The 19,867-nt window shown below is 40.7% G+C and overlaps 1 protein-coding gene across 8 annotated transcripts; it reads right to left on the reverse strand.

Moving 5' to 3' along the window:
* Positions 1-179: 179 nt before the first annotated feature.
* LOC130678989 (centrosomal protein of 290 kDa-like) lies at positions 180-16,739 on the reverse strand. 8 transcript variants are annotated; one of them, XR_008991969.1, is made up of 6 exons: positions 16,518-16,731; positions 15,825-15,954; positions 15,569-15,646; positions 14,484-14,561; positions 14,131-14,177; positions 180-2,754 (listed from the first exon to the last, which is right to left on the reverse strand). XR_008991969.1 is itself a non-coding variant. In XM_057486580.1 (6 exons), exons 2-6 carry the CDS (start codon positions 15,924-15,926, stop codon positions 2,674-2,676), a joined length of 378 nt encoding a protein of 125 aa, XP_057342563.1. In that variant the 5' UTR covers positions 15,927-15,951; positions 16,518-16,739; the 3' UTR covers positions 180-2,673. The 8 variants fall into 8 exon arrangements, 2 of the variants coding, with proteins under 2 accessions (XP_057342563.1, XP_057342562.1); XM_057486580.1 differs by having other exon boundaries at positions 14,484-14,553; positions 15,825-15,951; positions 16,518-16,739; XM_057486579.1 differs by having other exon boundaries at positions 14,484-14,553.
* Positions 16,740-19,867: the final 3,128 nt, after the last annotated feature.

Below are 19,867 nucleotides of genomic sequence, written 5' to 3' on the forward strand. Positions count from 1 at the left end.
TATTACCATTTGACGTGGAGCTTTGAGTCAGGCCAAAAGGAGCAATGGACAGAGAGAGATGCTCACAGGGGAAATGGTGACACAGGCAACCCCATGAGGACCCACTCTGTTGTCAGGGCTCTTATATTAGTGTGGGGAAGATAACACTACACCCTAAAGGACAAGCATTAATGCAACTCTTCTGCTTTTCACCAAGTATTTATCCTTCCTTTTCAATCCCCACAGCTTGCCACTCTGCATTCGGGAATGCTGAATGTCGGAAGAAAATAACCAACATGTAAAACTTTTGAGGAAGCAGTTTGGGTGCATTGTTTTCTTGATTTGTTTCCCAGGACTTTCAGGTGAGAGTTGATGCTTCTTTTTAGTCTTAGTTGGATGAGGTCTAGCTAATTAAGAACTGACACAAGAGTAGGCATAGGAGAGAGGCCAGAAACACATCTTAGTCAGGATAGACTGGGTTTTGCTATGGTAACACATCTCAGGAGTTTACTATGATAAAGGTATATTTTTTGCCTTTATGTGTCCATATGGGTCATAAGCTATATATCCATATGGTTCAGCTGAGCTCTTGTCCATGTGGCTTTCATCCTGGGACCTGGGAACGTGGAGGAGGATCTATCTAGAAACATTGATGGTGTTGTTACAAACCTGGAAAAGTATGATGAGCCACCACTCACTGGCTCTTAACCCACCTGCTCGTAAGTGATACATGTCTTACCTGCTTGCATTTCATTGACCAACATAAGTTACAAGGCTACATCTGAGTTCACAGGATATGTTCTGTTCTCCTGCAGAGGGGTTCCATAAGAGGGGCTCTTAAATATTTGTCAGGATTGGGATTCTACAATCTACCACACCCAAGTATATAAAATATTTAGTGTATGATTAAGATGCATTTCAAGTATTTGAAGGAATGGATAAAACCACAGGTCATCCTGGCAAAATCAGTTAATTATGTGGAAAAACAAAATAAAACTAGATTGTTATGTCATACCCCAAAAGAAGAATGGATTAGTGCTAAAGAATTAGAAGAAATATAGATTTATAATATTGGATATTGAAGGCTTCTTTATGTACAACCCAAAGGTAGAAACTATAGAGGCCAAGGCTGGTAGAGCTGGCTATTTGAAAATCCGTTGGTAAGTAAAAACGGTCATAAGCAGAACTAGAAGCTAGTAGCAAATGGGATAAAAGTATTTGCAATTTCAGTAGCAAAGAATCAATATTATTACTGGGAGAAAAGTTTTGATTCATCAGAAAGATAGAGGTGTGCTCTGGTTATTCCAAATGGCTGGAACCATGAGGGGGCACTCCACCACGTCTGGCCCTCCCTTTCCTATCACCCCAGATGCACCGGTCTTTCCAGAGTGTCACGGAAATAATAATCTTTGCCAATGAGACGGCAAAAGGGCTCCTGGAGCCTCCAATTCTCTGTCACAGAAAATATTTTAACACAGCCCGTTGGAAACATTGTCCCCACTTCTATAATACGATCTAGAGAAGAAATTCTAACTCAGAAAGAAGAGTGGGGCCTTTACCAGAATGCTTCCCTCTTTTTCTCTCCTCCCTTCAGAAGTGACTCTTTCACCATTGAAGACCGGAGGCCTTTTGTAGGTCTGGGAAAGCAGGGTGGATGAAAGGGAAGGGTAATTAGGGCCCTGGGGTTCTCAGATTCTTCCTAGTTTACCTCCTTCTGCCAAAGAAGTTTTGTACTTCTCCCAACACACCAATTATTGATAAATGATCCCTAAGCAACTCTTGCCTACTATCTCATGAAGAGCTCTTAAGAGCAGTCAGACTTCAGCCTGGGAGATTTCCAAGAACATATCTTACTCCATTCCAGGTGCTATTAGATTTGTGGGTAAATCCATCCCTCCTGGGCAGAAGTCATAATAAGCAAATGGCTCCTGTATTAGCATTAGTATCATCCAGCAGATGGCAAGGCCTTTCAGCCTCACAGGAGGACAATGGCCTCTGGCAGTAATATAGCCAGATGCTACCTTTTCCAGTGAAATGTCTGGAATCTTTAAAAGGACTCAAAATTCCTCCTAGTGGCCTCAATAATTTCTCCCATTCATCTCCTAAATTCTTCTCTCCCTGACTGCCCTAGCCCACATGGATTCTAGATCCTAATTTCTCTTCAGCTAACACATTTCTCTTCTATGTTCTGCAATTTTCTGGTTAAATGTCTGCATACATATTTTGAGTTAATTCTCTTGTTTTGTGAACTTTAGCCAGTCTACCTGTTGTTATTCCTTCTGACTTGTACAAATCTTGAAACGGGAGGTGGCTTTGTTTCCTATCCTTTTCTGTGTCTAGTACAGTGCTAGCACCTAATAAGACAATAAATAATTGCTGGATGAATTTGTTGCTAAGTGTTTCCCATTTGAATAAACATTTCTTTGGTTCAAGCTGGACTGTAGCACTAATGAACCAGTGATTTCTGATTGTTGAGGCCTAGGTACCCTCTTCTAGGGTATTCTGTTGGGTCCTTCTGATAGGATTTATTGTCAATGTCCACAGTGAGAGAGTTCACTTCCATGTTGGCTGCACCAGCACATGGCTGTATGTCTTAGAAGAGCATTCTCAGAATGGCCTTGGTGCCCTTAAACGCAGGAGAGCCGTGAGTTGCTGGGCAAGGGTCTGATGTCCTTGGAGTCTTTGAAACAGCACTCATATTGAGCAGAAGAGAGCCATCAGAATAAAAGTAATCAGGTTCAGTGCTTTAGGCTTTCTGTGCCTCCGTTTCCTCATCTATAAAATAGGGAAAATAATCTGTCATCATAGGGTTGTTATGAGAGCTACATGAGAGGTAAAGTACTTAGCACCTGCTACATAGTCAGCACTGGGTAATCTTTAGCTATTCTTGGCATTATATGGCATCCTGACCTCACCAGTGTGTCCTGCTGTGTCCCCAGGGGTGTACAGCCATAGCCCAAGTCCAAAAAGTGGAGTTTAATAGGTGGCTGTTTTTTGAATCAGATCTCCCTTCAACTGTGCAGTCAAAGGGGGACCATATTTTGGGCTTCTTTCTCTCTTTTTGATTAAGATCCTTTGTCCCATGCCAGGTCCAGACTGTATCCTACTGATATCCCAAGGGACATTCCATGTAGTCAGGGTGGTGACACCATTATTTCAGCCTCCACCCTGCAGAGATGGGGTTGGTGTCTACAAGTTTCTTTCAGAGTAGGCCAAAGACTTTTAGAATCTGCTCACATCTCACCTCCCTCTCCATTGCTGCCATCATCTCCCTCTAGACCATGGCAATCTCTGCCAAACAGCCCCTCTGTTTCTATTGTTGCTTCGCACAGTGCATTCCCCCCAATAGCAGTAAATCAACTCCTACCCCTACTCCCTGGTTAAAACTCTCTAGAGATTTCCAGTTGCACCCAGAATAAAATCCAGTCTTTACTTTGGTTTCCAAAGTCCTATGTGCATAGGCCCCACCTGAGCCTCTGACCCATGACACCCTCTGTCCAGGCTCCAGGCTCACAGACCTTCAATCCATTGCTTCAAATGCAAAGCACATTTTCCTGCCTTTGAGCGCTTCTTTACCAAGTTCCCCTCTGCCTGGAATGTTCTCTCTGCATCCTCACATGGCTGCCTCCATTCTTATATTTCCATACTGTCAAGCCTTCCCTGACCATGTTAGTTCAGCACCACTACCCTCCTCCACACTCTAGAGACCCTTGTAATGTTTTATAGTCTTCATAGTAATTAATGCTATCAGTATTATTTGTTTGTGGCTTATTGTCTTTCTTCTTCCTTAGAGGGAAAACTTCACGGCAATCGGGCTTTGTCTGTCCCTGTGCTCAACACTGTATATCCACTTCCAGGGACATAGTAGGTGCTCATCCATTGTAGAATGGATGGATTCCCCAGAGGATGGCATCTGTTTAACAAACCTTTCTTATGCTATCATTGACAGCACAAATTCGATGGCTTATCATGCTACAAAACTTCCTCCTTAGCAGGGAAGAAAAAGGAGGTGAATGTGGCAGAAAAGCCTATCTTTACCACAGCTAGAAGCTGATATTTCTCTTTATTGTCTTATGGCATCAGCCTGCAGAAAAGATGTTTCATAGAGCAGGATGCTGTCTGATCTATCTGAGAGATGGAACGTGTGATCTATCTGAGAGATGCCTGAGGTACGAAGATGGCTGGTTCCTTTTCCAATGTGTCACGTTTTCTTTCGGCTCATGCTCCTACCCAGACACCTGGATAAGTTCTACACAGGACAGCCTGGTCCTTGGCAAAACTCCCCAACTTGTAAGTGAGCTGACTGCAACACTTTAAACAGAGATTTTCTTTTTTAATAAAATATTTCACAGATAAATTTGTATCACCTAAAATTCCATAATTCCACACCACCCCAAATAAGGGATCTGATTGGTACAGTGAGAAACATATGGAAAATGGATCCAAAGAGCCTGAATATGAATGAGGTCACCCCCAAACAAGCTGGGTGAGCAGGAAAATTCACTTTAATTCTCAAATGCCTCAGTGTGGCAACCATGGAAACACACTGCTCAGATATCCTGTTGCAGGACCATGATTGACATATGTGCTGCCCCCCCTCCCATCCCCAGGTGCAGGGTCCACCCCAGCCAAGCTTCCTGCAGGTTCTTCCCAGCCAGTAACCTAGGGACGAGAGAGGTCAAGGCAGACCCACTGGGGGCACAAGACTCCTTCTGCAGGCATCTTTGGTTTGAGGGCCCCTCCCCACCAAGTCTGACTCTGCTTTCCTTGGAACAGTGCTGCCTCCTTAGATGCTTCTTACTTGATCCCCTGCCCTCCCTTCTCCTTTTCTCTCACAGGCCTCAGACCTGCAACAAGTCGGGAGGCTGTCCCTGCCTATGCCTGTTATTCCCTCAGTAAGTCACTTGCATGTCTAACCTGTCTTGGAATCTGGCAGAACCATCCAATACTCTCAGTTTTCTTGTTTGTAAGACATGGTCCACAGTCTAGGAGAGTATTGCCAAACTCTCTGATTTACTCCCATTTAGATGGAATGGATGACATCTGACCCCAAATCTCCATAAAACTGCCCTGTTTTTAGGATTAAAAATGAGGTGTGCAAAACTGCTAAGCATGGTATCTGGTCTATAGCTGGGACTCAGTGAGAGATAGATGAGTCTGAATAGATGTCTTCTACTTTCAGGCCAGTTTCTATATGAGAAGAAACTTCTCTGCCTTGAACTGCTCCATTACTCCAGACAGACCAAATGTGTGTGTGCTCAGAGCACAGGCATCAGAGGCACTGTATTTTTTCCTTTCAAATTATTTGATATCATAGGAGAAAAAATGGACTCTTTTTTAACTTATTTTATGGCTTAGCATTATTTATTAAAAATTACCTAAGCAGGGGCAGAGCCAAGATGGCGGTGTGAGTACAGCAGTGGAAATCTCCTCCCAAAACCACATATATTTTTGAAAAAACAACAAATACAACTATTCCTAAAAGAGAGACCAGAAGACACAGGACAGCAGCCAGACTACATCCATACCTGCGAAAACCCAGGGCCTCGCGAAGGAAGTAAGATACAAGCCACGGCCTGGCAGGACCCGAGCGCCCCTCACCCAGCTCCCAGTGGGAGGAGAGGAGTCAGAGAAGGGAGGGAGAGGGAACCCAGGACTGCTAAATAGACAGCCCCAGCCATCTGCACCAGAGCACAGACACAGTGCATGCGTGGGGTGCTGGAAACTAGGGAAACAGGACAGTAAGACCTGTGAGCAGGACCCGCAGCTGGCACCCTGGGACAAAGAAAAGTGAGTGCTTTTTGAAAGTCTTAAAGGGAAAGGGACCCCACAGCTGGACGGAAGTGTCCCGGGACACTTAGCCCAGCAGCTGAGAATCCCGGGGAACTCCGGGTGCCCTAACCTCCTAGGCAGCAGCACACCTCGGAGGCCCCTCACAAAACAGCCTCCTGCCGTTTCCCCTCCAACGCGCCTCTGCCATATTGGAGCAGCAGCCTGAGGCAGGCCATGCCCACAGCAACTGCAGAGCTAAATGCCATAGTGGCCGGGCAAGAAGCAGAAGCCCCATCTGCGTGCAGCTGCCCAGCACAAGCTGCTAGAGGTCACTGTTCTCCCAGGAGAGAAAGGCCACAAACCAACAAGAAGGGACATTCTCCAGCCGACACTTGCGACAGCTCCACAAACTATCTCTATCACCATAAAAAGGCAGAATTTGAGGCAGACAAAAATCACAGTCAACCCCTGAGAAGGAGATAGACCTAAGCAGTCTTCCTGAAAAATAATTCAAAATAAAGATCATAACCATGCTGATAGAGCTTCAGAGAAATGTATAAGAGCTAAGGGATGACGTCCAGAGGGAGATTACAGAACTGAAACAATCTCTGGAAGGATTTATAAGTAGAATGGATAAGATGCAAGAGGCCATTGACGGAATAGAAAACAGAGAACAGGAACGCTTAGAAGCTGACGCAGAGAGAGATAAAAGGATCTCCAGGAATGAAACAATATTAAGAGAACTGTGTGACCAATCCAAAAGGAACAATATCTGCATTACAGGGGTACCAGAAGAAGAGAGAGAAAACGGGATAGAAAGTGTCTTTGAAGAAATAATTGCAGAAAACTTCCCCAAACTAGGGGAGGAAATAGTCGCTCAGACCACGGAAGTACACAGAACTCCCAACAGAAGGAAAACAAGGAGGACAATACCAAGACACATAATAATTAAAATGGCAAAGCTCAAGGACAAGGACAGAGGTTTAAAGGCAGCTAGAGAGAGGAAAAAGGTCACCTACAAAGGAAAACCCATTGGACTATCATCAGACTTCTCAACAGAAACATTACAGGCCACAAGAGAATGCCATGATATATTTAATGCAATGAAACAGAAGGGCCTTGAACCAAGAATACTGTATCCAGCACGATTATCATTTAAATATGAAGGAGGGATTACACAATTCTCAGACAAGCAAAAGTTGAGGGAATTTGTCTCCCTTAAACCACCTCTACAGGGTATTTTAGAGGGAGTTCTACATGGAGCACTCCTAAGACTAAACAGATGTCACCAGAGAAAATAAAATCACAGCAAAGAAAGCAGACCAACCAAATACCAACTAAAGGCAAAAAATAAAATCAACTACCCACAAAAGCAGTTAAAGGAAACACAAAAGAGCACAGAATAAAACAACCAACATATAAAGAATGGAGGAGGAGGAATAAGAAGGGAGAGAAATAAAGAATCACCAGACAGTGTTTATAACAGCTCAATAAGTGAGTTACGTTAGACAGTAAGATACCAAAGAAGCTAACCTTGACCTTTGGTAACCATGAATCTAAAGCCTGCAATGGCAATAAGTACATATCTTTCAATAGTCACCATAAATATAAATGGACTGAATGCACCAATCAAAAGACACTTAGAAATAGAATGGATAAAAAAGCAAGGACCATCTATATGCTGCTTACAAGAAACTCACCTCAAACCCAAAGATATGCACAGACTAAAACTCAAGGGATGGGAAAAGATATTTCATGCAAACAACAGGGTGAAGAAAGCAGGTGTTGCAGTACTAGTATCAGACAAAATAGACTTCAAAACAAAGAAAGTAACAAGAGATAAAGAAGGACATTACATAATGATAAAGGGCTCAGCCCAACAAGAGGATATAACCATTATAAATATATATGCACCCAACACAGGAACACCAGCATATGTGAAACAAATACTAACAGAACTAAAGGAGGAAATAGAATGCAATGCATTCATTTTAGGAGACTTCAACACGCCACTCACCCCAAAGGATAGATCAACTGGACAGAAAATAAGTAAGGACATGGAGGCACTGAACAACACAGTAGAACAGATGGACCTAATAGACATCTATAGAACTCTACATCCAAAAGCAACAGGATACACATTCTTCTCAAGTGCACATGGAACATTCTCCAGAATAGACGACATACTAGGCCACAAAAAGAACCTCAATAAATTCCAAAAGACTGAAATTCTACCAACCAACTTTTCAGACCACAAAGGTATAAAACTAGAAATAAATTCTACAAAGAAAACAAAAAGGCTCACAAACACATGGAGGCTTAACAACATGCTCCTAAATAATCAATGGATCAATGAACAAATTAAAATAGAGATCAAGGAATATATGGAAACAAATGACAACAACACAAAGCCCCAACTTCTGTGGGGCGCAGCAAAAGCAGTCTTAAGAGGAAAGTATATAGCAATCCAGGCACACTGAAAGAAGGAAGAACACTTCCAAATGAATAGTCTAACATCACAATTATCGAAAGTGGAAAAAGAAGAACAAATGAGGCCTAACGTCAGCAGAAGGAGGGACATAATAAAGATCAGAGAAGAAATAAACAAAATTGAGAAGAATAAAACAATAGAAAAAAATCAATGAAACCAAGAGCTGGTTCTTTGAGAAAATAAACAAAATAGATAAGCCTCTAACCATACTTACTAAGAGAAAAAGAGAATCAACACACATCAACAGAATCAGAAATGAGAATGGAAAAATCATGACAGACTCCACAGAAATACAAAGAATTATTAAAGACTACTATGAAAACCTATATGCTAACAAGCTGGAAAACCTAGAAGAAATGGACAACTTCCTAGAAAAATACAACCTTCCAAGACTGACCAAGGAAGAAACACAAAAGTTAAACAAACCAATTATGAGCAAAGAAATTGAAACAGTAATCAAAAAACTACACAAGAACAAAACCCCCGGGCCAGATGGATTCACCTCGGGATTTTATCAGACATACAGAAAAGACATAATACCCATTCTCCTTAAAGTTTTCCAAAAAATAGAAGAGGAGGGAATACTCCCAAACTCATTCTATAAAGCCAACATCACCCCAATACCAAAACCAGGCAAAGACACCACCAAAAAAGAAAACTACAGACCAATATCCCTGATGAACGTAGATGCAAAAATACTCAACAAAATATTAGCAAACCGAATTTAAAAATACATCAAGAGGATCATACACCATGACCAAGTGGGATTCATCCCAGGGATGCAAGGATGGTACAACATTCGAAAATCCATCAACATCACCCACCACATCAACAAAAAGGACAAAAACCACGTGATCATCTCCATAGATGCTGAAAAAGCATTCGACAAAATTCAACATCCATTCATGATAAAAACTCTCAGCAAAACGGGTATGGAGGGCAAGTACCTGAACATAATAAAGGCCATATATGATAAACCCACAGCTAACATCATACTGAACAGCGAGAAGCTGAAAACTTTTCCTCTGAGATCGGGAACAAGACAGGGATGCCCACTCTCCCCACTGTTATTTAACATAGTACTGGAGGTCCTAGCCATGGCAATTAGACAAAACAAAGAAATACAAGGAATCCAGATTGGTAAAGAAGAAGTTAAACTGTCACTATTTGCAGATGACATGATATTGTACATAAAAAACCCTGAAGACTCCACTCCAAAACTACTAGAACTGATATCGGAATACAGCAAAGTTGCACGATACAAAATTAATAAAAAGAAATCTGTGGCTTTCCTATACACTAACAATGAACCAATAGAAAGAGAAATCAGGAAAACAGTTCCAGTCACAACTGTATCAAAAAGAATAAAATACCTAGGAATCAACCTAACTAAAGAAGTGAAAGACATATACCCTGAAAACTATAAGACACTCTTAAGAGAAATTAAAGAGGACACTAACAAATGGAAACTCATTCCATGCTCTTAGCTAGGAAGAATTAATATCGTCAAAGTGGCCACCCGGCCAAAGCAATATACAGATTTGATGCAATCCCTATCAAATTACCAGCAACATTCTTCAACGGACTGAAACAAATAGTTCAAAAATTCATATGGAAACACCAAAGACCCCAAATAGCCAAAGCAATCCTGAGAAAGAAGAATAAAATGGGGGGGAATCTCACTCCCCATCTTCAAGCTCTACTACAAAGCCATAATAATCAAGACAATTTGGTACTGGCACAAGAACAGAGCTACAGACCAGTGGAATAGATTAGAGACTCCAGACATTAACTCAAACACATATGGTCAGTTAATATTCAATGAAGGAGCCATGGACATACAATGGGGAAATGACAGTCTCTTCAACAGATGATGCTGGCAAAACTGGACAGCTACATGTAAGAGAATGAAACTGGATCACTGTCTAACCCCACACACAAAAGTGAATTCAAAATGGATCAAAGACCTGAATGTAAGTCATGAAACCATAAAACTCTTAGAAAAAAACATAGGCAAAAATCTCTTGGACATAAACATTAGCGACTTTTTCACGAACATATCTCCCTGGGCAAGGAAAACATAAGCAAAAATGAACAAGTGGGACTATATGAAGCTGTAAACCTTCTGTACAGCAAAGGACACCATCAATAGAACAAAAAAGGTACCCTTCAGTATGGGAGAATTTATTCATAAATGACAGATCCGATAAAGGGTTGACATCCAAAATATATAAAGAGCTCACGCACCTCAACAAACAAAAAGCAAACAATCCAATTAAAAAATGGGCAGAGGAGCTGAACAGACAGTTCTCCAAAGAAGAAATTTCAGATGGCCAACAGACACAGGAAAAGATGCTCCACATCGCTAGTTATCAGAGAAATGCAAATTAAAACCACAATGAGATATCACCTCACACCAGTAAGGATGGCTACCATCGAAAAGACAAACAACAACAAATGCTGGTGAGGTTGTAGAGAAAGGGGAACCCTCCTACACTGCTGGTGGAAATGTAAATTAGTTCAGCCATTGTGGAAAGCAGTATGGAGGTTCCTCAAAATGCTCAAAATAGACTTACCATTTGACCCAGGAATTCCACTTCTAGGAATTTACCCTAAGAATGCAGCACTCCAGTTTGAAAAAGACAGATGCACCCCTATGTTTATCGCTGCACTATTTACAATAGCCAAGATATGGAAGCAACCTAAGTGTCCATCAGTAGATGAATGGATAAAGAAGATGTGGTACATATTCACAATGGAATATTATTCAGCCATAAGAAAAGAAATCTTACAATTTGTAACAACATGGATGGAGCTAGAGGGTATTATGTTTAGTGAAATAAGCCAAGCGGAGAAAGAGAAATACCAAATGATTTCACTCATCTCTGGAGTATAAGAAAAAAGAAAAACTGAAGGAACAAAACAGCAGCAGAATCACAGAACCCAAGAATGGACCAATAGTTACAAAAGGGAAAGGGACTGGGGAGGATGGGTGGGAAGGGAGGGATAAGGGTGGGGAAAAAGAAAGGGGACATCACGATTAGCATGTATAGTGTGTGTGGGGGCACGGAGAGGGCTGCGCAACACAGGGAAGACAAGTAGTGATTTTACAGCATCTTACTACACTGATGGACAGTGACTGTGAAGGGGTATGTGGGGGGAACTTGGTGAAGGGGGGAGCCTAGTAAACATAATGTCCTTCATGTAATTGTAGATTAATGATACCAAAATAAATAAATAAATGAATGAATGAATAAATAAACAAATATCAAAATAAAAAAAGAATGCAGCACTCCAGTTTGAAAAAGACAGGTGCACCCCTATTTTTATCGCAGCACTATTTACAATAGCCAAGAAATGGAAGCAACCTAAATGTCCATCAGTAGATGAATGGATAAAGAAGATGTGGTACATATACACAATGGAATATTACTCAGCCATAAGAAAAAAACAGGTCCTACCATTTGCAACATCATGGTTGGAGCTAGAGGGAATTATGCTCAGTGAAATAAGCCAGGCGGAGAAAGACAAGCACCAAATGATTTCACTCATATGTGGAGTTTAAGAACAAAGAAAAACTGAAGGAACAAAACAGCAGAAGAATCACAGAACCCAAGAATGGACTAATGGTTACAAAAGGGAAAGGGACTGGGGAGGATGTGTGGGAAGGGAGGGATAAGGGCAGGGAAAAAGAAAGGGGGCCTTACGATTAGCATGTATAATGTGGGGGGTGCTTAGGGAGGGCTGTACAACACAGAGAAGACAAGGAGTCTAGAGCATCTTACTATGCTGATGGACAGTAACTGTAATGGGGTTTGTTGGGGGGGACTTGGTGAAGGGGGGAGTCTAGTAACCATAATGTTCTTCATGTAATTGTAGATTAATGGTAATAAAATGAATTTTAAAAATTTATATTATAATCAGCATCAGATGTTTAAAATGATTAGCTCAAGGACCTGTTTTTAAAACTTAGGTTATTTAAGCTTTAGTTAGCAGGTTGACAACCTCTTAAGGTTTTCCTGAGGCCCCCAGAGCTATGAACTGACCATCAATCACTCAGGCTGTGTTATAGCCACTGAACTACAGGCACCAGGCTAAGAACACAGGTGATGAACTATCTAGGTTAACGGAAATGTTCTTTGTAGTGTTCAGTATGGTAGCCGTGATTTATATGTGGCTAAAGAGAACTTGAAATGCGGCTGGTGCAACTAAACAATGGAATTTTTAATTGTAATTGTAATGAATTTAAAAGTAAATAGGCACAAGTGGTTAGTGTTACCATACTGGACAGCCCAGACTAAGATTATCATTAAAATCCTGTGGCAGATTAATCCATTTTACTTCATATACCTGTTATTTGTAGTCATGGTCAGAAACATCAAATCTGTTGCTCATCTAACCTTTCTCACACTCACTTCTTCCCTCTACATTTCTTTTACTCCTCTACATTAACTAAAACTTCACTTTCCCCTCCTTCTCAAAGCTTTCCACTGTGCTCTCGAAAATCCTCTTCCATGGAAAAATTGTTATATCCTCAGCCCTTTTGCTGAATCATCCTCTCCATCTCCTTGCCTTAGCTGCAATTTGGCTCCTTTCGTCTACTGATAGCTTTGGAATCCTTTCAATTGGCAGATGTTTGTTCTTTTGCATCCCACAGACCTCAGGGTCAACAGAAGGTACTGATTTACCACAACCTGAAACTTCGAGGCTATCATTCCTTCACTACCCTGCAAAAATTCCAGCTGCTGTGAATCTCACATGATATTCACATCAGATCAATCCCTCCCTACTCCTGGTAGCACAAACTACCAACTTCCCAGTCATTACCTCTCAAAATTAATTGAATTCACTAAAACCTCCCACAGCCATGCCCACACCAGGCAGGTCCTTGTTCCAGCAGAAACATACTCTCAATTATTTCTGGAATATCAACATTCTAACCTCACAGGGCCCTATGATCCCTTACTCCTCTCTAATCTCTCCCTACCTCTCCAATCTTGATTTTCTTGCCTGTTTGGTAAAGATTTCATAATCATCGATACACTACTTTCTTACCAATATCTCCAACTCCCTGGCTAACAGAATCGATCCAACTTCATAATTCATTTAGTAAATACTTATTGATAGTAGTTGGTATTTTCCTACAAGAGCAGGATACACAGTAGAGAATCAAAAATATCATCTAAGTTCATAGAATTAATGAAATAATCAGGATTTGAACTAAACTTGTCTGACTCCAGATCTCCTAATTTCTAGCTCATTTCCCAAGATATTTGAAGTTTTACCCGACTTCTTAAAATTTGACCATACATCTACCAACTCTTATTTTATGTTTTAGATGACCTTCTCTACAGCCTCTCAATTTCCAGTCACTAAACCTACAAACATAAAAGCTCTGTACATATCCATTATTCCTCCCTTCCTATTACAAAGGAAGGTCCTTTCTCCTTCCAAAGGCTAATCCACTTGTATTAGTTTGCTTCCCACAATCTCAAGAATCTCAGTGTTTTCAGTTCCTTACCACTGCATTCACACTTTGGCTCTTGGCATGCTCAACAGCTACTTGTTCTTACTTGTGTTACCACACCCTTCTGTCACTAGTCCTCAAGTTTCCGCATGCCTCCACTTAGCCTCAGTTACTAGTATTCCTTCTGTCTACTTCTCTAGACTGTAAACTCCATGAGATTATTGAATGTTTTTATTTTGTTCACAATTGGATGCTCAATCCTTAGAATTTAAGGTATATGAAGGCATGTAATACATGCTGCACAAATAATTATGAGCACAGTATCATGCTTGTGACTTCTCTAGCCAATAATAGAATTTTAAAGTATTAATTCAAAATCATACAAGTAACAATACATCCTAAGGAATACAAAAGAACATACCTCTAGTTCATTTTCCAGTTTCATTACTTTAGTTTTTAATTGGTTTTCTATTAAAAAGAAAAGACAAATATTTCAATTGCCCAGATCTATCTTAAAAAAAGCTTTTAAATAAACATCAACAAGATAATAAAATTATTCTTTTCGTAAATCCCATCATGATTATAGTAATATGGCAACATAAGAGAGAATAACTATTTTATACTTGGGACATGGAAATAGGAGCTCTAGAAATATCTTTCAAAATAAATTGAGGCTATACATTTCAGAGATAAACCTAATTTTCTATTTCTTAATGAATAAATGGAACACACTATTAAACATCACAATAGACTTCTTTTTCCCAAGGTACCCACCAAATTTTGCTTGCTCTTCTCCAGCCTTTTCAACTTCTTCTAAAGCTAGCTCTACCTCTTGAGCTTTCATCTAAACAACTAAAAAAAGGGTTGTATCAATATGCCTTTATACTAGAAGGTAAACAATGAAAATAGGTATTTTTTTCATTTGCTATCCCAATACTTACCGACTGCAAAGCATGGCACACATGAAGACTTCTAGTAAATATTTGTTGAATTAACAGACAATTTTCTTAAGGATATAATTTCTAGATTCCTAACAGTTTGAAACATCTTTGATTCCTCTTTATGCCTCAAATCTTATATTTAGTATTGCAACTTTCCCACTTTTTTCTGTTCTGTCACTTACAGTCTATAATTTTATGTCTAACCTCCTTCATAACATTGTATTGCAATAGCTTCAAGTCCCTTCAGTTTGTCCTGTTAACACACCTAGTTTTACCTACTTAAGGTATATTTTTGTTATATATCAACTATTGCTCAGAAAACTTCAGTGGCTCCTTATTGCTGACACCCTGAGATACACCTTTAAAGCCCTTGAAAGGCTATTCCAAATTATACCCAACTTCTGTTTTCTCCACAATCTGCTATAAACTTTATGCACCTGTCTCCTCAAAAGCAAAGAGTAAGCATATTTTCTATTCCCAGTTTTCATTTATGATAACCTCCAGCTCTACAATCTCCTTAACATTTTACCACTGCCTTCTACTTACCTAGAGCTACTCATCAGTCTTTGCCCTTTATTAGGTCTTCTCACACCTAACCTCTTCCCTTTCTAACAAATCTATATAGTTAGTCATCTGTATTTTTCATCTCCACCTCAAGATTACCATTAACATAACTAACATAGGACCTCTTTATGTTATTTTTAAACATAAGGCCATTCTGTTTCCCCTACACATTCTTTAAAGAACTTTAGAGCAGAAACTAGCAATGTTCTGCACACTACAACTCATGATCCATGTGTGAATATATCTTATTTTTGAGTGGTGCTTTAGACATTACAGAGTACTTTAAAAGAGATTATTATTCATGAAACTTCCTCTAATAGTCAAAGCTATTGTTAAAACCTACTGCATACAAACCTTCATTAGTGACTGAGTAATTCTGAAAACGTGTATCACATTTTCTTGACTTTCATTTTTTAGCTCATTTACTTCCACCTAAGTAAACAGAAAAGCAACCATTTTACATTTTATAAATAACACCTAGGCAAAATATAAAAACTCTTACAGCTGTATCATTCAGTGATTTCAGCGAGCTGTATCATTCAGTGATTTCAGCGACAAGATTAATCATAGTTGTATGTATATATCTATGCATTATTTATTAATTAAGTACCTTAGATAAGGAAATGAATAAATTATCTGCCAATTCTTCTTGACAAGAAAGGTCATCTGGGTCAACTTTCATGATTTCTTTCCAGTTTATATTAGGGACCATCTTGAATTATTTCACTGTGCTTTACCTTCTGTAACAAAACAGGCAGGTATTAGCATTTTCAAGGTAAAAACATTACTGTTTTTACAGCAATCTGCAGTTTTTACATATTACATCTATGGTGTTAGCGAAGAGCTATGGCTCCTTAACCGCATAACAGTAAGTGGGTAAATAATCCTCATTAAAATTACAGCAATTAGCACAAACCATCAGATACTGTACTGGCTAAATAAACAACGACGGATTCTTTTCTAAAACTAATCTAGGTCAGAACTAAGGTTGAGTCCCCTCATCCACGTCCCCATACCGACGCGTGCGAACATCTAAGGGTGCCAAGCCCGGGGATCCTTGGAAGGCTGAAAATGAGCCCTCATTCGGAGAAACTGGAACTAAGGGTAAAATTTAAAACGACGGTAATTACCGATTGAAATGAGGGCAGTTGGGCCGGGGAAATCACAGGTGAAGCTAGAAGACAGACGGACTGCAGACCAAAGACTAAGGCGTCGGGAAGCTGGACTGTCGCACCGGGCCCTGAGGCTTAAGGAACCTGCATGGGAAGGAACTCGCTGCTCCCGCTCACCAACATCCACCTACCTACACCAAGTCTGGCAACCAGCAGCGGTGTCTCATCTACTGCAACCCCCGAGCCCGGCTCCGCCGCCCAGCCTGACCGCTCCCTAGCGCGGTGACAACAGAACCCTAGATCCCGCCACCTGGTCCAGAGCAAAAGATACCGGCGGCGGCTGCTAGGCCTCCCCATTTACCACCCCGCCAAGGCCGGGAAAAGGCCCCGGATGCAAGTTGAGCCTGCAGTTCACGACAGTGGATAATGCTTTACGTTTAGACAACCCTGCGGGGTCCCTGTACTCTGTGGCAAAGACTGTAGAAGGCGCGGATGAGGACTCCAAATCCCAGAGTGCACTTCTCCCTGGAGGCTTGTGCATGCTGGGAGCTGAAGTCTCTGGAATGAAGAGGGAGGCCGTCCCGGCGTGCAGTGCGGCGGGCTGCGCCCGTACTGGGGCGCTGGGGGAAGGAGCTGGAGGCGGGAGGCGCAGGGCTCAGGCGCGTCTCCGCTGGTGACCTGAGTGCGGTAGACGATGACTGCGACTCCCAAGGCGCCGCCCGCCGGATCGCTCTTCCTGAGGTTTCCCTAAGCCGTCTCCTAGGATACAACTCCCAGGTGAGGTGGGACTGCTGGTCAGCGGCGGCGGTGGAGTTGAGGGGAGCGGTCCCGGCTTCGAGAAGCTCGGACCGTGTGGGCGGAAGGACTCGGTCCCGGTGTAGAGGTGGGAAAAGCCCGTCTTCTCCTTAGACGTTTGTAAGTGGTACTGCAGGGGGTCCCCTCTGTAAGGGGGCGGGGGAAGTTTTAGCTTTTTTTTGCTGTCAGAATCCTCTTCATAAGTGGAGTGGGGGCCGCGCAGCCAAGATCGTGGTTTGGGGTAAATGAAGCATTGAGTAGAGGGCATCTCGTTCTCCGATACCGCCTGCCTTTCTTGTAGCACCATTGTCTTCGTGAACTGGAGGACTTTAAGGTTGAGGAGCTAGGATAGAGCGAAGGCTCTAGAGAGAAGAGTTTAGAATTTGTCCCAGCTAACTGCTGGGAGTGGAGAGAGACGAAGGGGCCTCAATTGTCACCAGTCCTGTGCTGTAACTTGCTTGGTTACTAAGTGTGTCCTTACATGAAAGTGCCTGCTCAGGTGTTTGCAGCTCTTCCTGTGCAAGTGTTGTTCATCCCTCTGTTCTCAGCCGTTCTGGAGTATAATATGCCACTAGGTAACTTCCTTAAGCTGTAGATTTGAAATCTAAGTAACATTTTCCACTGTTTGGACAAGCGCCTCTCATCTTTACCCTTTTTTTTTTTATAGCATTTAAAAATATAATTGACAGTAGACATTCCTTTTGAAAATAAAAAGAAATAGTAGATATCTCCAGACCACGTGTTTGGGTAAAACAAGAAATAGCTCAGTAGAAAATAAAAACAGTACTGATTTTGTGAGGTATATTTTAAAGACATTCATCAGATTTGAAACTATGGTGATTTTTTCTAATCCTTTACTGAGAGATTATATCCAAGTACCGTTCATTATTATTTTTTACCGTGCTGTACATTACATCCCCAGGACTAGTCTTGTCTTTCTCTGACTTACTTTACTTAGCATAATCCCCTCAAGGCCCATCCATGTTGTTGCAAATGGCACAATTTCATTCTTTTTTAAGGTTGAATAATATTTCATTGTGTATATACACACATTTTCTTTATACATTCATCTGTTGACGGATACTGAGGCTATTTCCATTTCTTGTCTGTTATAAATAATTCTGCAGTGAATATGGGGTACAGATATCTCAAGGTAGTGATTTCGTTTCTTTCAGATTATGACCAGAAGTGGAATTGCTGGGTAATGTGGTAGCTACGGTTTTAATTTTTTGAGACATCTCCATACTGTTTTCCAGAGTGGCTGCACCAGTTTACATTCCTACCATCAGTGTCTGAGGGGTACCCTTTCTCCACATCCTTACCAACACTTGTTATTTCTTATCTTTTTGATAATAGCCGTTCTGACAGGTATGAGGTAAATATGTCATTATGGTTTTGATTTGCATTTCCCTGTGATTAGTGACTTTGAGCATCTTTTCAGGTGCATGTTAGCCATCTGTATGCATATCTGAACATCTTTTGACAAATGTTCAGATCCTTGGCTCATTTTTAAATTAGATTGTTTTTTGTTACTGAGTTGTGTGAGTACTTTATATATTTTGGGTAATAACCCCTTGTCAGAAAGATGATTTGCAAATACATTCTCCCATTCTGTAGGTTGCTTTTTCATTTTCTTGGTGGTTTTCTTTGCTGTGCAAAGCTTTTCAGTTTGCTATAGTCCCACTGGTTTATTTTTGCTTTTGTAGCCTTTGCTTTCGGTTTCAAACCCAAAAAATCATAGTCAAGACAAATGTCAAGGAGCTTACCCCTGTATTTACTTGTAGGAGTTTATGGTTTCAAGTTTTATGTTCAGGTCTTTAATCCATTTTGAGTAGATTTTTATGAGTACTGTAAGATAAAGTCCCAGTTTCATTTCATTCCTTTGCGTGTGGCCCTCCAGTTTTCCATTGATCAGAAAGACTAGCCTTTCTTCATAATATATTCTGGTCTTTTATTTCCAGGCTTTCTATTCTGTTCCACCCGTGTGTGTGTGTGTGTGTGTGTGTGTGTGTGTGTGTGTGTGTGTGTGTGTGTGTGTGTGTGTGTGTGTTTATGCCAATACCATACTGTTTTGATTACTACACTGAAATTATCCCATTAAATCTTCATAACAATCCATTGTAAAAGGTGGTTATATTGTCCTCATTTTCCAAATAAGTTAAGAAACTGAGGATTGGAGTGGGTTTATGCTGTGCTCAAACTTAAATGGTGTAATTGAACAGAGATCTTTCTGGCTGGAAGACATGTTCTTAACAGTTATGCTGTCTCCTAGGCATGCTGGGAACCCTATTTGTAAAGTGCTTCTTCAGTCTTGCTATCTATAGTAAATATATTCTTATTATATAACTTTGTTTACTCAATAATTTGAATTAGATATTCCTTATTTAGCAGGGGAAGGTAGGGATAAAATGTCATGTACTATGTTTAAAACTGCTTATTTATTTTCATAGTTGGAGGGCCACACGCAAAGGAATGAAACTGGGACTTTATCTTACAGTACTCATAAAAATCTACTCAAAATGGATTAAAGACCTGAACATAAAACTTGAAACCATACTGTTTTGGAATCTGTTGCAGCACCTTGTTTTTCCATTCATTATAGCTATTATTTTCCATTTATTCATTTACTAGTTTTGTTTTGTCACTATTGGTCTTTTCTACACTTGCTCCCCTCACACTTATATTCCCAGCAACTCAGGTTACCTGGTCAAATGGTAAATTTTATTCTCATTTCTGAAGTGAAAAC

This window comes from Manis pentadactyla, chromosome 10 (assembly GCF_030020395.1).
Source record: "Manis pentadactyla isolate mManPen7 chromosome 10, mManPen7.hap1, whole genome shotgun sequence".
Classification (NCBI taxonomy): Eukaryota; Metazoa; Chordata; class Mammalia; order Pholidota; family Manidae; genus Manis; species Manis pentadactyla.